This window comes from Molothrus aeneus, chromosome 4 (genome assembly GCF_037042795.1).
Source record: "Molothrus aeneus isolate 106 chromosome 4, BPBGC_Maene_1.0, whole genome shotgun sequence".
NCBI classification, from domain to species: domain Eukaryota; kingdom Metazoa; phylum Chordata; class Aves; order Passeriformes; family Icteridae; genus Molothrus; species Molothrus aeneus.
The window spans coordinates 55,519,604-55,545,734 of record NC_089649.1 but is presented as its reverse complement, the minus strand read 5'-3'; the positions used below and the strand labels follow the sequence as shown (position 1 = coordinate 55,545,734).

The 26,131-nt window shown below is 40.1% G+C and overlaps 1 protein-coding gene across 1 annotated transcript in view; it reads right to left on the bottom strand.

The window, feature by feature from the left end:
* Positions 1 to 15,051, bottom strand: part of DHX15 (DEAH-box helicase 15) — a 50,353-nt gene extending 35,302 nt beyond the window's left edge. The window contains exons 1-5 of the mRNA XM_066548542.1: positions 14,859 to 15,051; positions 8,920 to 9,268; positions 4,017 to 4,210; positions 2,718 to 2,877; positions 2,124 to 2,342 (exon numbers count right to left, since the gene is read on the bottom strand). Of these exons, the coding sequence (XP_066404639.1) occupies positions 2,124 to 2,342; positions 2,718 to 2,877; positions 4,017 to 4,210; positions 8,920 to 9,268; positions 14,859 to 14,926 (990 nt within the window). The 5' untranslated portion in view covers positions 14,927 to 15,051. The remainder of the gene's footprint in view (positions 1 to 2,123; positions 2,343 to 2,717; positions 2,878 to 4,016; positions 4,211 to 8,919; positions 9,269 to 14,858) is intronic.
* Between the last annotated feature and the right edge of the window lie 11,080 nt (positions 15,052 to 26,131).

Sequence of the window (26,131 nt, the reverse complement as noted above, 5' to 3'; positions counted from 1 at the left end):
ATACTGTTTTGAAGCATCTAAAAGAACTATAAAGCATTTCTGCTTAGCATACATCAATTTTAGCCTAGCTACTAAGCCTAATGAACCTGAAGCACATAGTGGTAATAGTACCTAGAGCACACTTTCCCATTCTTGAGAGTACAGCACGTCACACCACGTTAGATTCAACAGTGATACACAGAGAGACTCTATTATGATGCTCAGCAGAGGCCCCAAAATGTCATTAATCAAAAGGCCTAAAGTATTTCTAGGCTTCACTACAGAAGCTAAACCAGACTTGAATTTCATGCTGACCACCCAAACTAAGATTAGGTCCAGGCAGAGTCAACTCCAGTGCCCCTGGGCAGTACCATCAACTGACACATGGACAACTCTAGACTCCAGAGCACAGGATGCCAGCTTACCAAGGCATGTTTTAAAGTGATTTGGTAATACAGCATTAGATGCTTTTATGCTCAATTATATAAATACAGTTATGAGCATGTACTGTGTGCAGCATTTTATTCAGAATTTGCTTATAATACATGATGTCCTGCAAATCAACCCCATGAAAATCAAATAACCTGTTCATACAAAAGAACAGAGTACATCTCTAGCACTGGCAGGTCTGGAGTCTAGAGCCATTTGCCAAAGGAAGACACTCACCCTATGCCCTGCAGTTACATTGCTCTTGCAAATCCAGCCATCCTTGCCTTCTTTAACAGGTTACTTAGAGTAATACATAGCACATGATGTAACAAGCATGTAATTCATAAACCAGAAGGCCATGTATTTGTGCTTTGTGAAAGGTTGAAGACCAGCCTGATTTAGCATCTTGCTAGAAAAATAAAATCTGCTGAAATAGCAGGACAGTAGTGTTCCTTTCTCTTGCCACCAATTTTCACCCTTCTGCAACAGCTGTTTCACTAATTCACACATTGAAGTACCCAGCTAGTCTGAACTACAACTTCAAACTAAAACCAAGCAGGTAGGTTTCAAGGCCACTATCACAGAAAGTACTTCTTCCTACCTGTACTTGAACTTACAGCAATACTTCAATCAAAGAAGCACAAATGTAAAAGTCAGAATATTTGCTTTTATAGTGACAGTCATTGCTTTGGTTTTTTAAGGGAGCTGACCTGCCAGAAGACACTTTAATCAAATGTCTTATAACTCATGCAAGAGGCAACACATCTTTATGGCTGGAAAGTCTACTCAAGAAACCAGGGTACCTTTAGCATCACAAGTTACTTGTACCACATCCCCCCTTGGCATAGTTAAGGTTGGGTTTGCTTATAAGAAAGACACTGAGATGTTCCACATCCCTTGAAAAGTATTTCTTCAAGAGTACTAATTGAAAGAAGAATGAGTTGAAAAATGTTGTTGCTAGCTGCACTTCCCCTACTAAAAACACATTCAGGTTGACTGAGTCCAGCAAACTTGCAAAATGCCTACAGGTTTTTAACCTCTTCTCCATCTCAGTTCACCAATACGGACACTAAAAAGAACTTCAAAGAAAGACCAGGACTAAAAAAAAAACCACCCCAGGTTTTTTCAAGTAAAGTATTTAAAATTTCCAGAAAATCCTCATTTCCTGATGCAGTTTAGCTTAAGTGCTCCTATACAATCCTCCTTTGCAGGGCAGAGTCTATTTCTGAGACCTAACTCCCTGAACTTCAGGTACATAAAGTCTCCAGGCTAACACTGCAAGTTACTGATAAAAAACCAAAACCTGAACATTCTTATTAAAGCTACTACTGATAGCTAAGCAGCAGAACCAAATGGTTATTCTTCAGATAAGTTGTACAATACATGTACAGATGTGAACAGAATTATCTTTTCAATAAAAACCAAGGACGCTCTCAGGCACCCCAATCTTTGGAGTTCACATCAGGACAAACCTAGGGTTCATTCTCTGGGTTTCTGCTTTTGAAGTACTTGAGTTGATGAGCATTTTGATTTTAGAAACGCCTTGCATACCATTTACATTACAGAAATGTACAATGTCAAAAGACCTAAAGTGTATGGCAGGTAAACCTCAGGTTATCCAAACAATAAACTAGAAAAGGAAACTCTTTTAGTCTACACAAGTCACTTGAAGCAGTTTCTGTATGGAACAATGAACAGTAAACAGAAGAAAATACCTCTTGTCCAGTAAGAAAGAGTAAGAGATCTCCTTCTTCTTCTTCACACATGTGGATTTGTATCACTGTTCGAATGGCAGCCTCAAGGTAGTCCCTTTCAGGTTCTGGAGTATAGAATATCTCCACAGGATGGGTGCGACCCGGGATAGTTAGAAGAGGACAGTTATCAAAATAGATCTGAAACTTGCCAGCATCTAAAGTAGCACTCATAACTATAACCTGCAGAGTTGGAGGACAAAAAGTTACTCAACATTTAGAACTTGTAACATGTTACGCATGCAACGTGTAATTTTAAGAAAGTAAACTGCTGACTGTGACATAAGAATGCTCTTATTACCTGAATACAGCACCCTTGTTATAAAGATTCAAAAAAATTCCAAGTCAAATACATAAGGTTAAGCTACAATTGTATTGTTTCTAGGAGCTTCCTCAATACAGAACAGGTTCAGAATTTCCTAGGGTTAGCCTTCCAATATACATTATCACAGACCAAAAAAACAATGATAAAAATCAGCTAATGGTAAGCACACAGATACTTTATCCAGTAAGACTGCAACTAGAACAGAGATGCTGTTGGACTTCATCGTTACTGACCTTCAGATCAGATCTTTGTCTTACAACTTCCTTCAAAACTCCCATCAAGATATCCGTAGCCAGTGTCCTCTCGTGGGCCTCATCAAGAATTATAACACCATAGCGCTCCAGCAAAGGATCGTTCATTGCTTCACGAAGCAGCATACCATCAGTCATATACCTGAACAAACAGAAACCATTCCAACTCACACTCTGCTTATTAGGTTTGATGCAGAATCCTCTTCCATATTCACCAGGTCACTTGAACTAAGCTTTTAATCAACTTTTTAAATGTACTAACACCAGCAAACTACTTCCAGCACTGTAACATGCCCATTTTAAGTTTTCAAATAGAAATAGAGTATAAGTAGAATCTGGGATTATGGGGGGAAACCTTAAAAAAAAAAGGGGGGGAAGGGGAAACAAGGTTTACTAACATTTACAATAGTTTGTAGAGTATTACTGGCAGACATCCACACCTGAGCTCAAGAAACAGGAAAAGAAAGGGGAAAACACCATCTAAAATCCAAGATACACTGTTTCTGCAATTGTTCTCCTTTTCTGTCTCCAGATCATCTGTTCACTTCTTGCTTTTCTGGTACTGTTACATTTTTTTCCACATTATCTTTATGCCCAGTCCTTCAACTACTTGTATGACCAAAGAGAAGTCATCTCTTGATAGAAAAGCATTGATCCTTGAACCACACTGTGATGTTTTTAACAGAGCACTCTGAATGTAATCTACAAATGATGCATTAAATGCACCTGGTTTCCTGGTAGCACAGGAATCTATAGCAGCTGACAAGTAAAACACTCCTGACTAATTGTCTCAGAGCCAGGTACAGGCCAGTTTTGAATCTTCGGAAAGTTCTCTTTACTGAAATAAACTACTGAACTTCACCAGAAGTAGAGCAGAAGACACCTGAGTGTCACCCTTGTTAGAAGATACCACACATAAACCATCAGCTGAATGTACAACAAAGAGAAACTGCATGCTGAAGGGCTTTATAATGAATAGCACCTTAATAATATTTATTCAGATCACCTCCTTCTTTATGGATCATTTAAAATTAATTTCTATAGGGTGCAGTGCCTTCTTGAGGAGTAGTGAATCATTTCCAACTCTATTCATGCCTCATACCTCTCATTTCTCTCAGTTCATGCTACAAGCTCCCATGTCTTTCCCACTCAGACACAAAGCACCAATCCACAGAGTCACTCCCTTATTACTCCTTTCCTAACTTTGCTCTCATCCTTCATTACCCTGTCGTTCCCCCACCTCCAAGAATGCTGTTACACCTTGACAGCAGTCACACTTACTTCAGAATGGTTTTAGCACTGCTGCAATCCTCAAAGCGGATGGAGTAGCCAACCTCCTGGCCCAGCATGACGTCCATCTCATCAGCCACGCGCTGTGCCACGCTCATGGCGGCCACCCGCCGTGGCTGGGTACACGCCACTCCCCTCTTCGGGCCAGGCAACGAGCGCATGTAGTCAACACACCACTGAGGGATCTGGCAAGAACAAATTCAGAGATCAACGCACTTCAAATGGTCACACAGAATCTGTAACCTTTAGACTGAATCCCAAGTCAGAATTCCACAGAGACATCGACTGCAAACACAAAACCAGCCAAAGCAGGAGAGACTAGACTAGAGATACACTAGTTAGTTAGATTCAGTGCCACTAAATCAAGCACACTCTTGTTAATATGTACATAACTACCTTTGAAGTTATCAAGAAAATACATAAGTTCAAGGTACATTTTACCCATGTTAGCTCAACACCTTTTACAGGTACTTAGCAGCAGCCAACATGCTCCAGAGCAACCGAAATTAGCCCTAACATACACAAGATTTGAGATCAGCAGCACAATTAAAGTTCTACAGTAAGCAAAATTTATTTTGTGTCTTGAAAAAGTAATCCTTATTAATATGTTTTAAGCAAAAGTAATTATTTTAGTAATAAATAATTGTCTTAGCCAAGAAGTGCAACAAATAGAATGAACAGATAATTATGTTCATTAGGTTTATTACTGTTCTTTGGAAATTTCATCAACCAGATATAAAACCCCTATGTTTTCCTTCCTGTGTTAGCACTCCTTTTATTTGCCAGTCTGTAGTTTTCTGCTCCTATTAGGAATCTGGAAACAATAAGAATCATCCAAAATAAGATTTATTCAGAATTCCTATAGTCAGTAACAGTTTGAGGGAGATTATTCTCAACGTGTTCTCAGTGTGACACTTTATGAGGAGACATCTCCAGGCAAAACTAGTTGCAAGCCTACAGACCAAAAGACCAAAAAAAACCCACTTGTTCTTAGTAATTACTTTCCAAGTATTCTTAAAAGCACAAAGAGGAAAAGAAAACATACCCTTTATACATGGAATTCCAGTGAGGAATAAGAGAGAAAGCAGTATAATTTAAACCAGGAAAATGTCAGTTCTTCATTATTATATTTTCACAGCAAAATGGACATAAGTCAACAGTAAGACATAACCAGAAGCAGGTCAGTGTAATCTAAAGCATTTTTTAGTGAAGAATATACTTCCACTATAAATACAGGAATAAAGCAAACAGAATCAAAATATGACAGGAGCCTACTAAACTGCTGTGAAGAACCCAAACTTTTGAAAATCCTATTCAAAACTAGAACTAATAGCAGTTCTTGAACACTAACAGCAGCAACATGGAATCTACCTTGTAACATATACATGCCTCCCCTGCTTCCCAAGTCACCAGTAACAGCTCAACTAAGTATATTAGTGTATGTAAGTATATTAGGTGAAGCTTTTTGACTTAGAGCAAGTCCTGAAATAAATTTTGGACCAGCAGGTCTGCCAGGCCACTGCAGCATGAAATAAAACCAATTTAAAAGTGATTTTCCAGTAAGCAACAAAACCTTCAGTAGTGGTGTCAAATGAAAGAAAAGGGCACCACAAACTTCCCTATGCTAAGCTGATACAGAAAAGCACCCAAAGATTTTTCCTGTCCAGCTTTCAAAGACATACAAATACTGGGGAAAAGGGCTGTGCCATACTGCGTTTTTACTTCACTCATGTCTGGGAATATACTCTCATTTGGTTATTATGAAACCTAGACTAAAGTTAATCTCACTGACAGAAAAAACCCCACCCTATACCATCATCAAAATCCCTGACTCCTTACAAAATGGTCATTTTATCAGTACCAAAAGCAGGAGGAATGGCTTTAGCACCATTTCATCTCAAGACTTTCTCAGAGATTTTCAAATATGACTTCCATAAACATGAGGAGATAGTGACTACGCATACAGTGGCCACTAAGATCAAGGATGAATGGACTAAGGACTGTTAAACACTACTTCAAAGCCAAAGGAACATCATCATTCTAAGGAATGCACAGTAAGAGACAGAACAGCACTGCCCTTTCTGGCTTTTTTGAGCCTCTCCAACATCTTGAAAACTTCCTCAGTTAAAAGTTACATGGTAGAATTCTCTGAATTTTCATTATTTGAGAACCTGTATCAGTTCTCCTGCACTCTAAAGGACAAGAATTAAGTTATATTCCACATCACCTTGTTTCTGGACTTGGCCAAGAAGCCCTGCTAAAGAAGTGGCATCACTTATGTTACACCAATACACAAAGGAGATGGCACTCTACCATACTCTTTACCAAAGTGAAATTATACCAGAACCACACACATGATCCCAGATTTAAAAGAGAGTGAATGCTGCAACTACAGTAAGTAATTACTCCTTCCTAAGAGAAATCTGGCACACCCATTCCACCACCAAGCCTGTTTCCAGTGTATTTAGAAAAACCACTTAACTGCGAAGGTTAAGTTTAAATTACAAATCAAAGCACTGCAAACACTAAAGAACTGAAAATTAATGCCTTGGCTTCCAATATACTTCTTCAGTACTTTGGGATTTAAGCATATGTAAAACAAGTGAGAAAAGTTTAATCTTCTGTTATTTCCATTGTCTGAGCCAAGCATTTCCAAGCCTGGGTGCTCTACAATACTAATGGGAAAAAACATGCACATAATCATAGAATCACAGAATCACAAAATGGTTTCAGGTGGAAGGAATCTTAAAGATCATCTGGTTTCAACCACCCTGCAATGGCCAGGGATGCCACCCACAAGACCAGCCTGCTACAAGCCCCATCCAACCTGGCTTTAAACACTTGCAGGGATGAGGCACTCCCCAACTTCTCCAGGAACCACATTAGCATTCTACCACTCTGACACTGAAAAATTTTCTAACACCTACTCCAAATCTCCCCTCTCTCAGTTTAAAAGTAATTTCTCCTTGACCTATCACTATCTGCCCATGTAAAAAGTCACTCTCCAGTTTTTTTTTAGTTCTCTTTAGGTACTGAAAGGCCACAATGAGGCCTCCCTGGAGCCTTCTCTTCTCCAGGCTGAACAATCCCAACTCTCTCAACCTGTCTAAATAGGAGAGGTGCAGATAATTAGCGAAGGGACTTGAAAGGCAGCAGCTCACTATCAAAAACATATCTACTACTGTATAGCCTTCTATTATCACAATGAAAGAATATATTAATTTTGGAAATAATATTTTTCAAATGTTGCTTGCTTTTATTTGTATGAAGTTGACATTAATAGTTTATGTACACCTGCAGTTTGAGCATTAAAGGATTTCTTAACTGCAGAGAAGTATTCATCTTGCTCAGATTGATGAATTTAAGAAAAACAATCATCCCCAAACAGGTTTTAAGACAGCAATTGACCACAAAAATGATGTGACATTACCATATGCAAAATGAAGTTTTCATTAGGTGGCAGCAGGGCAATTTTTAGCGGTATGTCCCTAGGGAGATGCTGTCAATTGTTTTAAAATGTATCTGCAACTTCACAGAGCAAATTCAGAGGAAGCAGGGAAGCTTTCAAGACAGCTTACATGCTTCTGGTAGCTAAAATCCCATTTTTGGAAAGATGTGTAACACTAGTTAAACCCTTTCAGAAACTAAGGGTTAAAGTAGTAAGATAATGCAGGAAAAGCTTTATGCCTGAGGAATGACATTGATACAACCTTTAGATCTTCACATTTTCAGATCACACAACAAGTAATCTTGTTTTCATAAATGTAAGCACCATTTTTTTAACACAATATTCAGGCTACTGCACCTCCCAAATCACTACATAATCAAACCTTTCTGAAGAATTCTATACAGCCCTGGTCCTGGCTTATACAGTTAAAAAAAATACAGAAAATGTATTTTTCTGTACTGGTTCCTAGAATGTGCGGCAAGGTCCTGTAACTTTAGATATTTCAGGTACAGCTCTAAAAGATATTAAATATACGATACCCTTCACATTTTCTCAACATCCAAATTTGTATGACCAAAAGTTTACTGCCGGTACGACTTAAAGCTAGCTATAATCCATTTTAAAAAGACTAAAATATTCTTCTGCTTTTATTTTCTGCCTAGATAAAAGGATTTTATCAGATTACAGAACAAAAAGCTCTTTTCCATTAGTTTTTAACACAGACTTTAAACAGCAAACTAGAGGATAGTTTTGAACAAGTTTGCCCTGCTATAAATACCCAGGTGTTCCTTGTATATTAGATATTCCGTTTACTGGTCCTCAAAATTTTTCTTAAGGCTAAGGAGGCTCTGCACATCTGTTATCACTGCTTTTGGTTCTGAGGAAGACTTTTAAAGCCATCAGTCTACCAAAAAAAAAAGTGATTTTCAACTGCAGCACTAAAAAGCTTTACAACCTCTGAGAGGTTTCAGCACCAAAGAAACACAAGACTCTACCTTTCAAGTTTGAGTATCACTAAAAGCTAATCAGATGTCAGAACCGTATCTAACATTTCGACTCCTTTTATCTGTAGCAGTAAGTTTCATAAAACATGAACAAGTTCATACTTTGTAGCTGCCATCTACACAGACAGCTAAATAAATTATTTGGAACCACCACTTCAGTTTGTGGATTAGTACACTTCTGTCCTCCCATTAAAGCTCTATCTTCCTCTACCAGAAACCTAGCAATTATAAAGCTCAATGGAAGCTGGGGCCTGGAAACAGTACTGGATTTTTGAAGTGGAAGAAGCTGCAAAATTCTCTTCACATTTTGCACTCATTAAGCAAACATAATATTCATCACATTAGTTTTGCTGACAGTTTGTGAAGTATTCTTACACAATTTATTTCTCACACACAACCATGACCTTTAAAATAATGCAGTATCATATAGATATGAACTCACCTGTGTTGTTTTACCAGACCCAGTCTCTCCAACCAGCACAAATGACTGATGCCTAACCAAAATATCCGTAAATCTTTCCTTATATTCCCAGACAGGAAGTTGTAGCCTTTTTTTCAGGATATCATAATATCGTGGGGTATGTGGCAGATTTGTGAAAGGGTTAATACTGTGTGGAATCATTGCTGGCTTTATAGCTGGTAACCCAGCAGATGCATAATAAGTGGAGTTGGATGTAGGTCGCAGATCTTTCTCCTTGTCCCTCTCTCTGTCACGATCTCTATCTCTGTCACGGTCCCTGTCCCGATCCTTGGAACGGTCATCTCGGTCCCTGTCCCGGTCCCGATCTTTCCTAAAATGGGTTAAGAGACACAGGAGAAAATGAGACACTTGAATATTTAAATGCAGAGGAGGAATTTGAATACAAAGCAACCCTAAAGGTGCCCAACCCCAATCTTCAAAGTCTTGTAGGCAGCTACCTGGAAGGATAAGCACCAAGGAGTAACAACAGTACGTATGATGCATACTCAGCACTAGATAGACATAGCTACACTTATTGTACCTAAACACAGCAATAGCTCCTCTCATTACAGGCAAGACTGAATAAAGCTATCACATGGAGAGATGAATGTTTTAACTCTCTTCATCTAATGATTATAAAGAATCAGCTGTGCAGTGTAGATATCTCACCTCTCCCCATCCTTATTTGCTGCTGCAGAAAAATAAGAGGACACTAGTGTTTTTGCCTACCTACCAAAGGAATTATACCCACCCAAAAAAACTAACTCAAGATAATAAGCCATGGAAGCAAAGTTTGATTTCATTATTCCACAATTACTCTGTAGCTTTATTTTTGTTTCAAGTCTTACACAAAATTCTGACTTCATCAACTTTGGTTGTTGAGTCTGAAACTTAAGACTGAAAACCAGCTACTACAGTTCACAGAATCAGAATAATCTAGGCTGGAAATGAGCCTTAAGATCATGGAGTTCAACTGTTAACCCAACACTATCAAGCTGCACAGTATCTTCTCCAGTATCACCACCTACCACACGCCTGAACAGCATTTATGTATTTGCATTTGTTCCAAATATTAAGTAGAAAAATTCACTGCATGTGCAAAAGAAAAACAATATTCTCAAACTCTGACCTCAGTCTTTCGAGAGTTTCTGATTCTGCAAGTACATGTACTTGTTCCTGCACATAATCCCACTCTTGCTACAAACAAACTTACAAAAGAATCCTTAGTTTGACCCAAAACTTACAGCTTTTTTTTAAAAATTCCCAATTCAGGACTTGGAAACAAGCCCTGCTTTACAAAAACAATCGATTTCATTTTAAACTAGATCCAGTTAAAAAGACTAATGGCATCTTTGCCTGCAAAACTGAAGACATCCTCAGCTTTCTCTCTTTTTGTACATTAACTGAAATCCCATCAATAAGGCAAAACAAACTAAGTCAACACCAGTTTTATGGTAAATGTACACAAAGACATTTCTAGGATATATTAAGCAAAAAACCAAAACCTTGCCTCCTTCTTCACCAAGACTCAGGCAGGTCTAGAGACCATGTCCAAAGAAAACTCTTGCCAACACTCCTCTCCACAGCTTTTTTGTTTTAAACATGCATTTGGCACTCAAATGTAACTACTGAAATAATACCAAATTCTGACCTATAGAAGATGCAGTAATCAAGATTATATTAGCACTGATTCTATAAATTTTAATTTAAATGTGCTGTGCTTTGGAAACCATTACCACTACTCTTCCTGTATAAATGAATGTAATGTATGCAGCCTTTTTTTTTCTTCTCAGTACTCTAGCTTTAACATTACTTCTAACACAGTCAAATATTGTACAAGCTGTAAAACGCCAGGCAGATAGTGCAGAACCCAATAGGTTCATATTCTCCATAAGGAAGTTACCCCAGGAACTAGGCTCCATTATGCTGCTCAGAAAGCTCTAAGAGTCTAACAGCATTTATCAGACAGCAACAAAGCTCTGGGCTTGGCTGATGAGCTGTTCACCTTCTACATAGCTAGAGGTACCAGGACATACAAGTGCATGGGCAGACAGTAACATCACTGGCAAGAAAAAGAAATAAAGGTATAAAAGCAATTCAAGAATGGTAAAGCCAGGGTAAAATTCAACAACACACTTCACTAAAGGCAGAATAAGTCACACTACTAATGTGCAGGTTGGGTTTTTTACAGTTTTCTTTTGTATATGTACGTTTCTGAAGGAAACATATCCTTCACTGGTATCTCCAGTTAAAGTGCAAATAAACCACACCAACAAAATCTATTCCACAACCATTTACCTAAACAGTATCATGTCAGCAGCTTCTGCATTACAGACCATCAAGTGTACCTACCCACAAGCTTCAGCCCCCCTGAGGCAGCCCTAGAACTAAAATGAACAGATCCCCACTGCTGCCTACCCTTCCCAGGTGTCAGCACAAGCATTTCACCAGCCTTGTGAAGAACCAACATTCCCACCTGCAATAATTTTAACTTGGATCAGGATCTCTGATCTGGCCTCCTAAACACTCTCTTGTAGCACTTATTTTGTGTTGGTAGTTACTAGCACGGGCTTAAAACAAACAAAAATACTTCACAATCAAACAGTGAATTAAATGGACTACAAATACAATCCATCATGGAAAGTGCCATTAATCCTCCATTTCTCAGTTTCTTCATTCAACTCTTACAGCTTTTATACTGTACAAACAGAAGGGAAACCTACCAAGCTCTATGTACATTTCAGAAGTAAAAACTATTTATGTGTTAATGGAGTTGAGTCTATTTCTTTTTTCAAAAAGTAGAAGAGAAGTGGGGCAACCAGATCCTACCACAGAAACGACACAACATACAACTTGCCTTCAAACTTACTCTCTAACACTTACAATTACACAGCAGCACTTTCTTTCCCTGAAACTGTTTACCAATCTTCCATTATTACTGAATCTTAGCAGACACACATCCCCTGGTCAACAAGGAAAAAGAACAAAGACAGCTATGCTGCCATATTAATTTCCTTAACTTTCTAAAAATGTGGCTTGGCAGTTCTTTACTTATAAACTGTCACATTTTAGCTGCTTTTTCATTATTGCACAGAGAAAACAGAATTCAAACACAAAAATTTACACTAAAGTAATAATTTAATCACATTTGTCTTACACCTGAAACCTCTAACAGCCTTCGTGATCAGAAGGGCTGGGATTTTTTGCTCTGCTTCTAAGTGCAAAAGTCTGGCCTGCTATTTGCTTTCACTTCCCTACACTCACACACATATGAACAACGTATATGAACATACACAGATGAACAAAAGAAGCTCTATAGCAATCACTAAATAAGCATGCTTTTTTGATTAGAAATCATATAAAAAAGAAAAAAAAGGACTCAAGGTAAACACTGATCATCACAGTGAAAGTTTAAGCCCATCTAGGAGATCATTAGTATTCTTCTCCATTACTAAACACAGCAATATTTGATGCAAAAAAGGCAATACAGCTAAAGGAATTTCTGTTCTATAGAGAAGTCAACCAAATTCAATTAGTCTGAATTATCCATCCCACTAGACCACTAACTCTGACATTACACAACTCAAATATATTTGAAAAGAAATTAACATATTTTAAAATAGTATGTATAGAATTCACAGAAACACTGTAACCAAAAACCTTCCCTACAACTTCTATTTTTCCAAAATGTTTTTTTACTTCACAGACAATACTCCAAGTCTAGAAGAAAACAGATGTCATGCAGATGTTTAAGGTTACACCAACAATTACAAACATGTTGGCCAAGTAGAGCTCATGTGGCACTGCTGCCATGTAGAGCTACTAACAGAGGCCTCCATTAAAGAGGAACTGAAAAATGCAGGTTCACTTGAAGTAACTTCCATATTTGTCACGTAGTCCAGTTTGGACGCAAGCGCTGAATGTGAAGCGGTAACCATGCAAGGAGCTCATCCAGCTTAATCCAGCTCCACAACCACCCAAACTGCAGAAAGGCTCTCTCAGCACAGGAAAGCAGGTACACACACGCTTTTAACAAGACTCCACACATCCTCCTCGTGGCCTTGCATAAGCTGCAAAACCAAACTACTCTAAAATAAACCAACCATGTAGCATTAGTATGACTCGTGCTAAGTGAATTAAGATTGGAGGTCATCTGAGAAAAAGTCATGCTCAGTAATTATGCTTATAGTGAGTTTTTCTCAGTCCTATATCATTTAATGCTTTTACCAGCAGAGGAGGAAACAAAGAAGGGGCACAAGACCAACATTTCCACAGTTTTTAGGTGCCATAAAGGGCAATGTCTTCTAGTTTAACACCGGTGGGAATTCACTGCAGTACATACAAAATGGTAGGACTAAGAGCGCAGAATAACTTTCATGATAAGTAAAAACAATGACAAATAAAGCCACACCAAAACTATAAAACCCACCAACAAGGAAATACTGACCTGTGATTATCTTTACAACCAGTTGGAACAGTTTTACCACGTTTAAATAACGTCCCGTTTTGACATAACCACTTGATAATTTTACAGAAGCCTCTATGTACAGAAAAACTGTGTATGTACAGCATTTCTGTACACTCAGAGGAACTATTTCAATCGCTGGGAAATCCTACAAAAATGCATTAACTAACGCAAATAGCTCGATATATTTTTAGGAACGTGATTATGATGATCCTACAGACAGGAAGTAAGAGTTGAATAATAAACGCTTGTTTTGTTTAGCTGAGAAAAATGAATCAAACTCTACGGGCTAAAAACTGAAGCTGTATAAGCTTACCTTAAAAAGGCAAGTTTTGCAAAGGCTGTTTGTCAGTGAATATTAACTGCTATATTAGACTTAGAGTTATCATAACCTTTGAGACCTGAAGGATTTCTCTTAGATAAATAGTCCAAAACAACGCTGATGGACTTAAGCAATTGTTTAATTCACGGAAGTCTCCTGCGCTCCATAAAGAAGGCCAAATAAACACTGCATTTCTTTGTACTCCTTGAAACTTCAGAAATTTACTTTTAAGAGCTGCCTGCCTTTCCTCCCCCTCCTGCGCAACTAGAGAAGAAAAGATTATACGTAAAGAAAGCTCTAAAGCAACGCTGAATTTAAGAACAGCATCAGCGCATTGTCTGTGCTCCGGCAATTACATTAACCTCAACAAAAATATGCTGAAGCGTGTGCAGTACGGTCCTAAAACTTCAACCTTCGCAAAACTAAGAAAAAAATAAACACTCCCTTGCCCCCTACCTCAAAACCCACCTCACCATCGATTCTTACTCCAAGCCAAGCACACCACCGAGGGTGACTGGGTACAAGACGTTAACAAAGGAACAACGCTCCCACCAGTGCAGGCACTAACAACACGGGCTGCACAAACCTCGTGCTCACCTCTAGGCCCACCTTTGCCAGACCCTTCAAGCCAAAGAACAAGTAAACAAATACAAAGAAAGGTGGCAGAAGGAATGGGAAGGGTGAACCACAAATATGAAGGCGAAGCACCGCAAACAAAGCGTGGCGCGGGGCCGCGGGCCCAGCAGCGCGCCCCCCCCGCCACGGGCGCCCAGCCCAGCCCCGTGCCCAGGCGGCCGGGCCGGCGCCTTCCTCCCTCCCTGCCCCCTCCCGGCGCCGCCGCACGAGGCTCTCCCGCCCGCCCGCTCCGCCACCGTCCGCCCCCCCGAGGGGCCCGCCCGCCGGGCCGCCCGATTCCGAGCCAGGCCCAGCGCTCCGGGGAGCCGCGACACCTCGGGGCCTGCTCGGCCGAAGCGGATCCGCTGCAGCCTCTCCCTGCCTCGCACGGCGGCCACCCCGCGCCCCGGCGAGTTCCAGCCCCGGAAGGGCGGCCGGAGCCGGGGATGGGGTGCGGATGGCGCGGGAGCCGCCGCGATCCCCCCCACCTGCCTCGCCGCGGCCCGCGCCGCCCCTCACCCGTCAGTGGTGCGTTTCTTGCTGGAGCTGTAATCGTCGCCCAGATCGAGGCGGTGGCGCTTGGACATGGCGATGGCGGTCGGTCGGTCTATCTGTCTGTCTGGCTAGCGGTCGGTCGGTCGGTCGGTCCGTCCGGGTGCGGCGGGCGCGCTGCGCTCCCTCCCCGAGCGGCGGCACGGCGAGGCACGGCCGACAAAATGGCGGCCGGAAGGAAGCGCCAGGCGCGCGCGAGGCGCTGGCGCGCGGGCCCGTTGGCCAAAGCCTCCCCTGGGCGCGAGCCCCGCCCGCCGCGCGCGCTCCCGCGGCGGCGCGAGGGGAGCGGGCTGAGGGCGCGCCGGGAGAGCCCCCATGGCGGGATCGGTGGATCGCAGCGTCACCGGGGTGGAAAGGAGCCCTGAGGTCATCCAGTGCAAGCGTCCAGCCAGCACTACCACCGTAACCACTCAGTCACATCACCTGGTGCCAGACCCAAACACCTCGAACGCCTCCGGGGATAGTGACTCCACCACCTCCATGGGCCGCTTATTCCAGTGCCTGAGCACCCTCACACTGGAAGTTTTGTTTCTAATATCTAATCTGAATCTCCCTCGTCTCAGCTTGAGTCGATTTCCTCCGGCCGTCTCGCTGCAGGCCCAGCAGAAGAGACCAGATGCCACCGGGCTGCAGCCTCCTGTAGGGAGCCATTGGGCTCCCCCTGAGGCTCCTCCAGGCAGAACAGCCCCAGCTCCCCGGGCCGTTCCTCACAAGACATGGCTTCCAGACCTTTCACAAGCTCTCTGCCCTTCTCTGATCACACTCCAGCGCCTCACACAGTGCTCGCTCCCTGTCCCTCTTCGGTCCTGCTCGAGGTTACACCCTTTGCTCAGCTGCTGGAATGAGCGCTGGCTCCTGCTGCCTGGCTCTCGGAGCAAGGGTGCTTCCACACAGCTAACAAACATGAAAATAGTCAGGAGACATCACCTAGCAGCAGTGACCTGTTCCACAAGTACAGCCAGCTCAGCAGGTGGGGCTTTGCCCATAGATTCCAGTTCCAAAGATTTGTTGGTATTACTTTAATACAGTTATTAAAGTATTTAATGTAGACAAATCCATAGGTTATTTTCTTTAATAGAAGAACATTTTTCTCCCTAGTTTTAAATAACGTAACAAAATGGCACACACAGCTCTACTGGAGTTCTAGATGTTAGTGTAATAAAATAAGATTTTTCTGCTTAGAGTTATCAACCAAAATAAATATTCCTGGAAACTGGAGTTTGAACTTTTCCTGTGAAGCTGGAAGAAATTTTTAAAGTTATACTACAAAAAATATTGGAATATCTATGTCAGTGGTTTCCAGAGGATAAACACTACAGAGTAATTCTCTCTATCCTAAATATCAAGCTTACTTGTTATGCTGTGGTAGTCTACACAGACCTGCATTGGCTGAATGCAGCTAAGAGAAGACTTTCTACATATCTTTCCAAGTGAGTTTTAAATTATGTCTATCTTAAACAAAAGCAAGTGTACATTGAAATAGAGTACTTGAATAGGACACATTCAAGAGGGGAGAAAATAGTGGCTAGGTCTCCCTGGAAAGTGGGAAGAATGGGAAGAATATAAAAGCATTACATGCATTAGTTGGGATGAGAAGCTAGTGCTGGGAGGTTCTGAGAAGGCTGCAGGGGTGCAACAATGGGAGCGTGGAGAACTCCCAGCTGTGTTTCAGATCTTTATTTCTCCTCCCTGTGCACACCAGCATAAATCTACTTATGGTCTTGCTTTAGGTTACCCTATGGCCAATATCAGGGAATTTTCTGCTTTAGGAGGTAAGAAAAAAGCAGGTGTCTCAGCTGGTATGAAATCTGAGGCTACAGCTCAGAAACAAATGCAGAAAAGAGGGGAAGATTTTGTGCTAGTTGGGGTGAACAACTACTTGTGTGCTATGCCCCAGGCATATCCCACAAACCAGTTCACTCTGTTAACAATTGTTAACTTCACAAACTTCTGAACTCATCCTCCATGCAACTGTGCTTTGAGCTATCTGACTGCATAATAACTGATCTGGTCCCACCCCAAAGGGTTTACAACATAAGAGCTTCCTCCTGGAAGCACACACATGCCTTATTTTGCTAATGCAATTAATCCTTTTAACTTCAAAGGGATTAACAAGGAAGGAGTAGCAAAACTAAGCATGTAGGTAAGTGTTTGCAGGATCACTGCCTAAATATGAGACAAGAGAAAAAAAGAGTGGTAAGCACAGATTGACATAATGGCAAAGTGATAAACATTACGTCAAAAACCTAAAGGATGAAAGGAATATGTAAAATAGGGCACATTTAAGCATATTTTCTGCCTTTTCAAAGGCATTTGTTAAGAAAGAGGTTTTTATTTCCCCCCCAAGGTCTTTAATATCCATGTACAAAAGTAAAAATCTTGGGTTACTGAAATAGAGCACATTTGTATGCGCTTCCATTTGACTATCCAGTCTTTTACCCTCTGTTTCTTACTGCAGCATGATGGGAGGTGCAGGTTGGAGACAGAGACGACACACACTCAATGGTCCTTGTGACAAACAGCCTCAAGTTTATTCCCACAGCTCCTTTAGAGGAGCTCCAATTTCCCTGGCTTACACGTGTCATTCAGTGAGGCCTTAGCACCCTCCAGCTCTCTGGCCAATGATACATCTGCATTTAGGGCTGAATGACATTGGCTGAGCGTGTGTAGATTGGCTATCCCTGAGTAGATTTGAATCCAACCTATCCTTGCCCACCCAGGGACTGTAATGCTACATCTTACCCTAGTTTTAAAATCACTGGTATCAGAATCCTGTTAGCCAACTTGCAGTGAATATTTCTTTACATTTGGCACGGGCGTATTTATTATGCTATTGGGGTTGAAAGGAGCATTAACACTTAAAACTGAAACAATGGCTTAGGGGAATAACATCATGTATATTTTTTTCCTGATTGTGCATTGCCTTCTCTCTTAAAGAATAAGCATGGGTCTCAGACCAGCTGTGATTCAGTGACCCTGGAACCCTCACCTGTGTGGTGTGAGGTTTCTGACAGAGAAGTCTGGTGTCACAGTGTTACAGTTTAGGTTATTATTGCCTGAGGCTAAATGCTTCACCCCTTTCTAGAGATTACAGAGTCTGTAAAGCACATGAGATCTATGCAGTCTAGCTTCTTAGGCAAAACTCACCTTCTTCACTGGCTTAAGCTCTAACAGGGGATGGTGAAGAGAAACCACAAACCTCTGTTGCAATGGAAACCATAATACTGAGTAGAGTGTTAAGACAGACAGCTAAGAAAGGTTAAATCTTCTAAAAGATGTGTGTTAGAGCCCTAAAACCTGTGTATTATGTATTTCTTTTATGATATGGCTGGTAGAGGACCCCAAGCTACAGCCTATGTATGCTCCCAATGCCATGGACACACTTGTGCTGCCATTTTTTTTTTCTTTTTAATCATTTCCTTTCTAAAAACACATGTAACTCCTATTTTTAATAGATATACAAAACATTATATTTAAAAATTTCCTGAAATTAAATTAAAATATTAAAATTAAATTCTTATTATAATTATAATTGCAATTGCTGTTTAAATCGCTGTTTAAAAATGTGTAATAAAATGTGTATAAAAATGGGTAATACCCTTAGAAAATTATCCAGGAGTCTTAAATGCAAATGTGACAAGCTCTCATTCTATTCTCCCCCACCAAGCCCATGTGAATAAATGGATATTATCCTCATGTTCTGTCATATCATCAGGGAAAGAATCCTTGAGACAAGAACCCACAATCAGAGCATGTTTAAAAAGTCAGACTTCCACATCGTTCAAATTAAAAATATGAAGATGAATGCATCAACTGATCTCAATTTCTGCAGTGAAGAAAAGAGGCAGCTTCTCTATAATTACAGAAGCTAAACTTTGCAACACTTCAAGTATATATAAATCAGGACTTTGAATTGCTCTGGGAAGTGTGCTGTAGGAAGACAGCATGGCAACAGCACTATTGCAGTGACAGCAAACTTTATCAGCCATACAGACACGCTTCTGAATTTTGTGAGTGATATTAAACATTATCCCATATAGAACACACCACTGTGACTGAATCTGCAGGTCAGAAAGGTCTGAATGACTTCAGTAAAGTTTCATAAAGAAAAAGAGAGAGGAAGAGAAATATTGCAGCTTTTGTATCTACTAGAACATTAACTAGAGTAAAAAATCACTTTTTAAAACAAGCTCCATTCTGTAGAAGGAAACATTGTAGACAACCAGCTGCTGTTCTAAGCCCCTCAGTCACCTGTTGAGGCCTTATGATCATCTTTAATCCCCTCAGAGAAACCCTGCAAGAGCAGGTATTCATTATGTGCTTTGAAGAGAAATCAAAGAAATAGTGAAAAAGCAAACCATCACCCCCAAGTAAATTATATTACATGTCTAATTTATATTTACACAGAATTCACACATTGTTCTCATAACTTCCAGGTCTTCATGGTTAAAGTGGCATTGTTTAATGACTTCTGCATTTGGAAACATCTGAAACTAAAGGTTAATATGTTGCATGTGAAGGCAGTTTATCTTTTAAATTCCTTAAAATCTATGCCAAGTCTGAAATCTTGTGAGAAGATCCCTAAATATAAGGTGTTTTTAGGAAGTAGTAGCTATTTCACAAAGAACTGTTTAAAGCCAGACAAGATCACAATTTCAAGCATGTTGCTTAATCTTGTGCTAGAATATTAAAAGAAAAACCAATGCAAGTTTTTCAGCTGGCACTTCTTTTGCAAAGATCTGATTCTTTCTTGTATTTTCTTTACAAATTTTTACAAATATCAGCAGAAGGGAAAATGTCTACATTAGTATACATTTTTTGTTCAATTTGTGTTGAGTACAATGATCTCTTTCTTATTCATTATTGCATTAGCTCCTTAACACTATTTTTAAAAAAAGTTCTGTCTTAAATACAATATGTAAAACATTCATATTCATGCCTAAGATTAGCCATGCTGGAACTGCCAGTGGTACGTGTTCACTCTGAGCATGTGCTAAATTATTAGGAAATTTATTTGCTTAGTTCCTGCTATCTGTATAGAGCTTTCACAGTTTCAACAAGCTAAGATTACAAAAAAGCTAATGAGCAGTGAGACAGATGATCTCACAACATGTACCTCATGGGCTACTAACATCTAAAGTGGTAAATACTAATCCTTATTTTCACAATTAGTTCCACACTAAATTGCAAAATAATAGCCATAAAAAAATTAAGCACACTAAAAATCCATCATATCCTGGAACTGGTCTGTAAGAAACCCTAAACATTAACAGTCATACCTTAACCCAGCTGGGTGCAATTTTTAACAAATGACCTTACTTATTCTTTCCCCATATGATGAAGTCTTTTTCTTCCAAAAGTCCACTTGCAGAAAAATCCTCAGCAGTGGATGAAAACACTAAAAGTGCACTTAAACTTCTGCAGCTGCATAACCTCCCTTTATACAACTTCTTATCATGAACCCCCAGCCTTGCAGAAGCGAGGTTATTTTATTAGTGTGCATCATTTTTCTACTGCCAGCTCCCATCTGGTGTAACAGCCTTAGTATCATCTGAAAACCAGTGTAAGACTCCTAAAGAAGCTGAAAGAAGACACTGAGGTTTTGGGGGGAACATGGGGATTAATAAACTATCACCCTGTGAGTGTAATGATGTTGTCTTTAATGAGCAAGGCTGTTCCCAAAGGCAAAGGAGAAGGTTCTGCTAGAGCTGCTCCTTGTAAACATGAAAGAACCAACACAATGCCCTGGTGAGTGATCTTTGTAGATAGAGCAACTTGGTCTCTCAGCTGCAAAAACAGAGAATGCTATACCTGCAGCATTTATTAAAATTTGACAGCCATATCTAGGTTGAAACAAGAACTGCCTTATGTGCCCTTAGGCTTATTTTTGTAATTAGAGTAGTGGTGACCTTGTCTTCTACATATTCTGCCTTTGCAAAGGTGAGCTATGTGTTTGGCCTCTTTCTTGTCTTGTAACTGGGCCTGACATAGGCACACAGGACAGCTCATTTATACATATGCAGGTTGGATTTATTATGTAAGTGCTGCTTCCTTCCCAGATCTGGAAAGTACCAGGGAAAGAGGATGGTGGGGAACAAAGTCCTGCTCAGACTCTTTGGGCCTGGACTGCAGAGCAGATAATTTGTTCTGAATGCAGCACCTTGCTTCCAGACTTCATTTTCTTGGGTCCCATCTTGATCATCAGTGAACATTTCCATATTGTAGGAGATTCTCCAGAAAAGAGAGAGGCTGGGACTCATCTGTGCTTCTTGGATGTTATTCAGAGTACATGGCCAAAATAAAGTAACGCTGACTCAAACTTGGTTTTGCATTCCATGAATGTGAAATATCACTCTGTTGTGTATAGCCTCCTATAGCACTCTGTGTAGTATTTTCATGTACTATATGAATGTGAAATTCCACTATGATAGCAGCACTTTACTATTACTGTAATCCTACTGTAATCAGAAGAAAGGTAGAATTAAGGGTATCACAGGTAAAGAAGTGATTTCTTCTGCAACTTAAACATTTTCTTTATAGTACCTTTTGTCTATGCAACTGTACATGCAATATCTAACACACAGACCATTCTTGTGTTATGTTTAACATGCAGCAGGTAGCTCCCTGAATAAATGAGGCTTTTCAAGATTGTGCTGTAGCATGACCTAAGCAGTCCCTGGCCTTCCTGATGCTGACTGCTCTGCAGACCCTCTCCCTCACTATGGCATAGTTGTTTGGTGCAGTGCATCAGGTTGTGAAACCTGATATGGCTAAAAAACATCCCAGCAACAACAAAGGAAGTTTCTTAGCTTGTTTGGTTTCCCAAACAGATGGAGTAGCATGGAGACAAGCGACTGGAGACAGGACACTGTCAACTGCCAGCACACCTAAAAAAAAATCCATGACATAGCAGTCTGACAGTGCTCATAGTGAATAAAGTTCACTTGAATATGTCTTTGGAGAATCAGGACCAAAGAATTGTATTTACAATTTTTTTTTATAAAAGCAGTTTTTAAATATACATTTTTACATACCAGATGACTGATCCTACATTAAAGTGACATCTTCATTGATTTGGATACATTTACATGAATCAGATTAGCTCCTCTCATTCAGCATTTTTGCAGAAATATTCATATATTTGACATTAACTTAATTTTTCATAGATTCCAGTGGAAAGTGGATTAATAAATGGAAGCAAATTTATGCTGGAGAATCCTAGAGAATTCAATTTCCTTTAAAAGAAGGCAGTGCTGCTTAGCACCTTGTGTGGGAGAGTGATGGGGTAAGGACTGAATCTTCAGTACAAATACCCTCTGAAAAGCATTCATATTCTATGACAAGCACACAGTGAAACACACTGATCTGGGAACAGCAAAGTAGAAAAAAACATTTCAAATCCTCCAAGACATAGCTAAAACACTGTGGACCTTGCAGAGAATTTTAAAACAAATGGGACTATATGTACTCATCCTTTTAACAGTGTATCTATTTGGACACTCAAAAAACCCCTAAAATAAACAGAACAAGAACAAGAGTGTCTATTGATAGATTTTCATACAGAAGAAAGCTCTAATATCCCTCCTACACATCCTTTATCTCTAAAGTTCTCCCATAGGTGTAGTTTTTATAAGCTTTTTGATTTACTTTTGTCAAATGAACTGCATTAACAAAGACCTGCTTTTTGCATTGGTTTAAGTTAACCTTTCTAATCTGGACAGAAATGACTTAGGGAATACTTACATAAATTGCTTTCTTGGAAGATTATGGTAGCAGGAAAGTATTAACAGTCCTGCAGAGGGACATTGCTAGGAAGATGATGGTAATAATGTCTTCTAATCCCCAGGATGGATCTAGGAGAGGTTTGCTGCTTTGTGATTTATGAATAACACTGCACAATAACCAGTATGGATTCTGCAGGTGGTCTGCTGTAGCTTTATTTGTAACCACAGCATCTACTGTCTCTATTGTGATTGAGAGTAAATGTCACTCTGGTTTAATGCCATGGTGATTAATACTTTTGAATTAAAATGTTCTCAGTAGCAAATACAAAAAAAAATAGCTAAGAAACATGTCCATAATCTGCTCTTTCATATCTTAAAAAGAAATCACATTCCTGTGCTAATTCCACAATAGTTAAGACTGAGACTGGTGTCACTGCTTTCAAAAACTTCTGCTGACTTGATCCAAAAATTGTGCTATTTCATAGGGTCAGTATGTGAAATCCTAATTTATTTCAGCAGGAAGTTGTAGTTTGTCCTATGCACACTTGCATTCACAAAATCATCCAGTTCTGCTCATGACTATCATCTGGATGCTCCCTGGAGGAACACCACTTCTCTAGGCCTATCTTAGTTCCAACATTTTGTTCCCCCATGGGGAAGGAAAAGAGCAGAGTGTATAAAAGATGAGAATGCCAAGGGAAAAACAGCAGTGGCAAAGAGAGAGAAGAACAGAAGAGCTGACAGGGACAAGAGAAAGAGCAGCAGAAACAGGAGAAAGAAGAAAAATGCAGCCTTCTCAGCCTCTTCTCAGACATTCTACAGGGATAAAGATTTAAAGTGAAGACAAAGAGTCACAAGAAGTAATACTGAAAGACAAACCACTTAAGGAAAAGGAAAACTATCACCTTTCTTTGGCTTAAGGCCCCCTATCAAGCATTTAATGTGGAACTTGTGTGCCTTCACCAGCACACTGGTATGAAATTGCAAACCTCAGACCCATTTCCTTTCCGTTGTTCCTCTGTTATTCTAGTGTTCTAAAATGCATGTAGCTGATGGCTCTGCCTGTCCTCAGCAGTCCTCCTGTCTGCTGAATGCAAAGGCTTGCACAGGCTGCATAGGTACACCCACAAAGCAACATTTACTTTCAATTACAAGTAATTTGCAAGCTACCAACTCTAAATGACAAAGGAGGGAGGAGCAGAGTTAATATGTCATTGGAGGGAAAAGAAGAATATAGAACAAATTTAGAAAGAAGGTTTCAGATGAAACTTTGGTCAGGGAAAGAGCAAAGTGGCCATGTGTTCTAGGTACAGTAGCACAGATCTCCCAGGAGATGAGCCCAAATGCTATGTGGAATGCAGCTCTGACTTTGTCATTGAGGCAAGTGAGAATATGAAAGAAAGAAACAGGAAAAGAAAAATTCCTAGTCTTAAATGCCACCTAAATCTAATTACCCTAAACTGAGGCAAGATCAGAAAGTGTTAGCCTAAGCTCTGACCTTGCTCTTCAGTGAATGCAGCTTTCTGAGTTTCATCATATTTTCTTTTGAGATGCCTTTGATGCAATAGATCCCAGGCTGCAGTAATGCTGCTCTTGGTGCTCCTTCCTTCCTGCCCATTTCTCAGTGTGGTGTGCCACACTGAGCTGCTGCTCTGGATTTTTTATTTCTTCCATCAGCTTTCATCTCAATTCAAACAGATCTGCTGCTGTTGTCAGCAGCTCCATAAACCAGGTCTGTGCTGGAATATTACAAGCACTTCTAATTATGAAAAGGAGATAAGTAGGGGTTTCTTTATCACTTGTTACACTGGTTTTGTACCTTTGAGATTAAGGCTCCCTCCCAGCATGCATTCTGTATTTCTGGGTATGTCTTCAGTGAGAGAAATATATTTTAAAAATTGCCACATAATTAAATTTAGGTCTTGCAACCAACATTACAAACTGCCCTTCTTACAAAAAAAACACCAAAACTACTCAAACCTTCAGCTCTTTCCCATCCCCATCAAGAAGTTATTAAGGAAAACAAAAATCAGACTTTTTATTTGCTCAATAGTTATTTTAAATATGCTCAACTGGTAGTGCCTTGGCCTGCAAATTGACTTTGTTATCTTATTTTCTTAGCTTGGAGGAGAACTGTGGACAATATATTCATGCTACCAGATAAACTTCCTACAGGAATGATCTTCCTGAAAGTGTAAGCAGCCCAAGTACAGTCAAGAAGCAAACAAACACAGTAATAAAAGTTATGCATTCCACAATAGTTCTCCAAGAACTAAAGGTTTTACATTTCAAAGTCCTAATACAGGAAACCTACTGCAGGAACTCATTAGGTAACAGTATTAAATAGTACCAGTTTTCCTAAGCCAGCTGTGAAAAGTGAAAATGTGATTCATTCAGACACTGTCAGTGAGGAACACTGGCCAGGGCATATCTGCAGTCTGTGTCCAGCTCTGAAGGGCAAGTGGACAAAGTAAAGAGGATCCATCTGAGGGTCACCAAGACAGTTGTGGCATCAAGGAGTGGTCAGCCATCAGGAATGAGGGAGGAGGGCTTGTTCACTCTGCCAAGGAAGAGCTAAGCAGTAATCTATTAGCAGCCTACAACACTTGAAGGGGAGTCACAAAGGTGATGAACCAAAACTCTCCTCTATATTAACAGCCAGTGTAACAAGGATCTCAGCTAGGGAGGTTTGGACTTGGCTAGGAGGACACTGCAGCATGGTTCATACCATTATTTCCCCAGGAAGACACTGAAATCCATCCTCAGGCTTTTCAAGACTTACATGGGTAAAGCCACAGCTAACCTAATCTAGCACTGGCAAGAGTCCCAAGTCACACAGGAGGTTAGACCAGATGATCTCCAAAGGTCCCTTCTGACCAATATTTTTATGACTCTGTGAACTAAAAATAAAACAAAAAGTCAGGAGTGCTTCAAGATCAGTTCAGTCATGGCAAAGTAAATTAAGCAGCATCATCGAATTATTGCTTGGCTGGTGTCACTGACATTTGTGGGGAAGTAACTATATTTGAATTGCATAATTCAGAATCTTCAATGGGAGTTTCAGTAAGAGTTCTAGTAATGTAAAGTACATGGATTTTAAATCACATTACCCTTTCAACTCTAGAGATGTAAATTGCTGAGGAGTACTAATGGATAACTTACATCAGAGATGTCCAGGCCAAGTTTCACTTTTACAGGAACTGCATTCTAGATCAGTTTTATCATCCCAGCACTGTTCCTTAGAGCTAAATTTATTTTTAAACAAAAGCACTGAGCAGACTGAAAAATTTATGTCCTTTTAAAAACAAGGCTTTCCAAAGAAATTCTCCATAAGTGAACAGAAAGGAAAAAGCAGCCAAGGAAAAAAAAAGGAAAACACTGATTAATGAGATTTGCTTGTTCTAGGGTATGATCAAACAGGCCAGCACTAGTCAGTGATAAAAGAAGGCAAAGTGCTCTGCAGACTGCTAGATTCATCTGCTTAAAATTCACATGGTCTGAGTTCTAGAATAATTT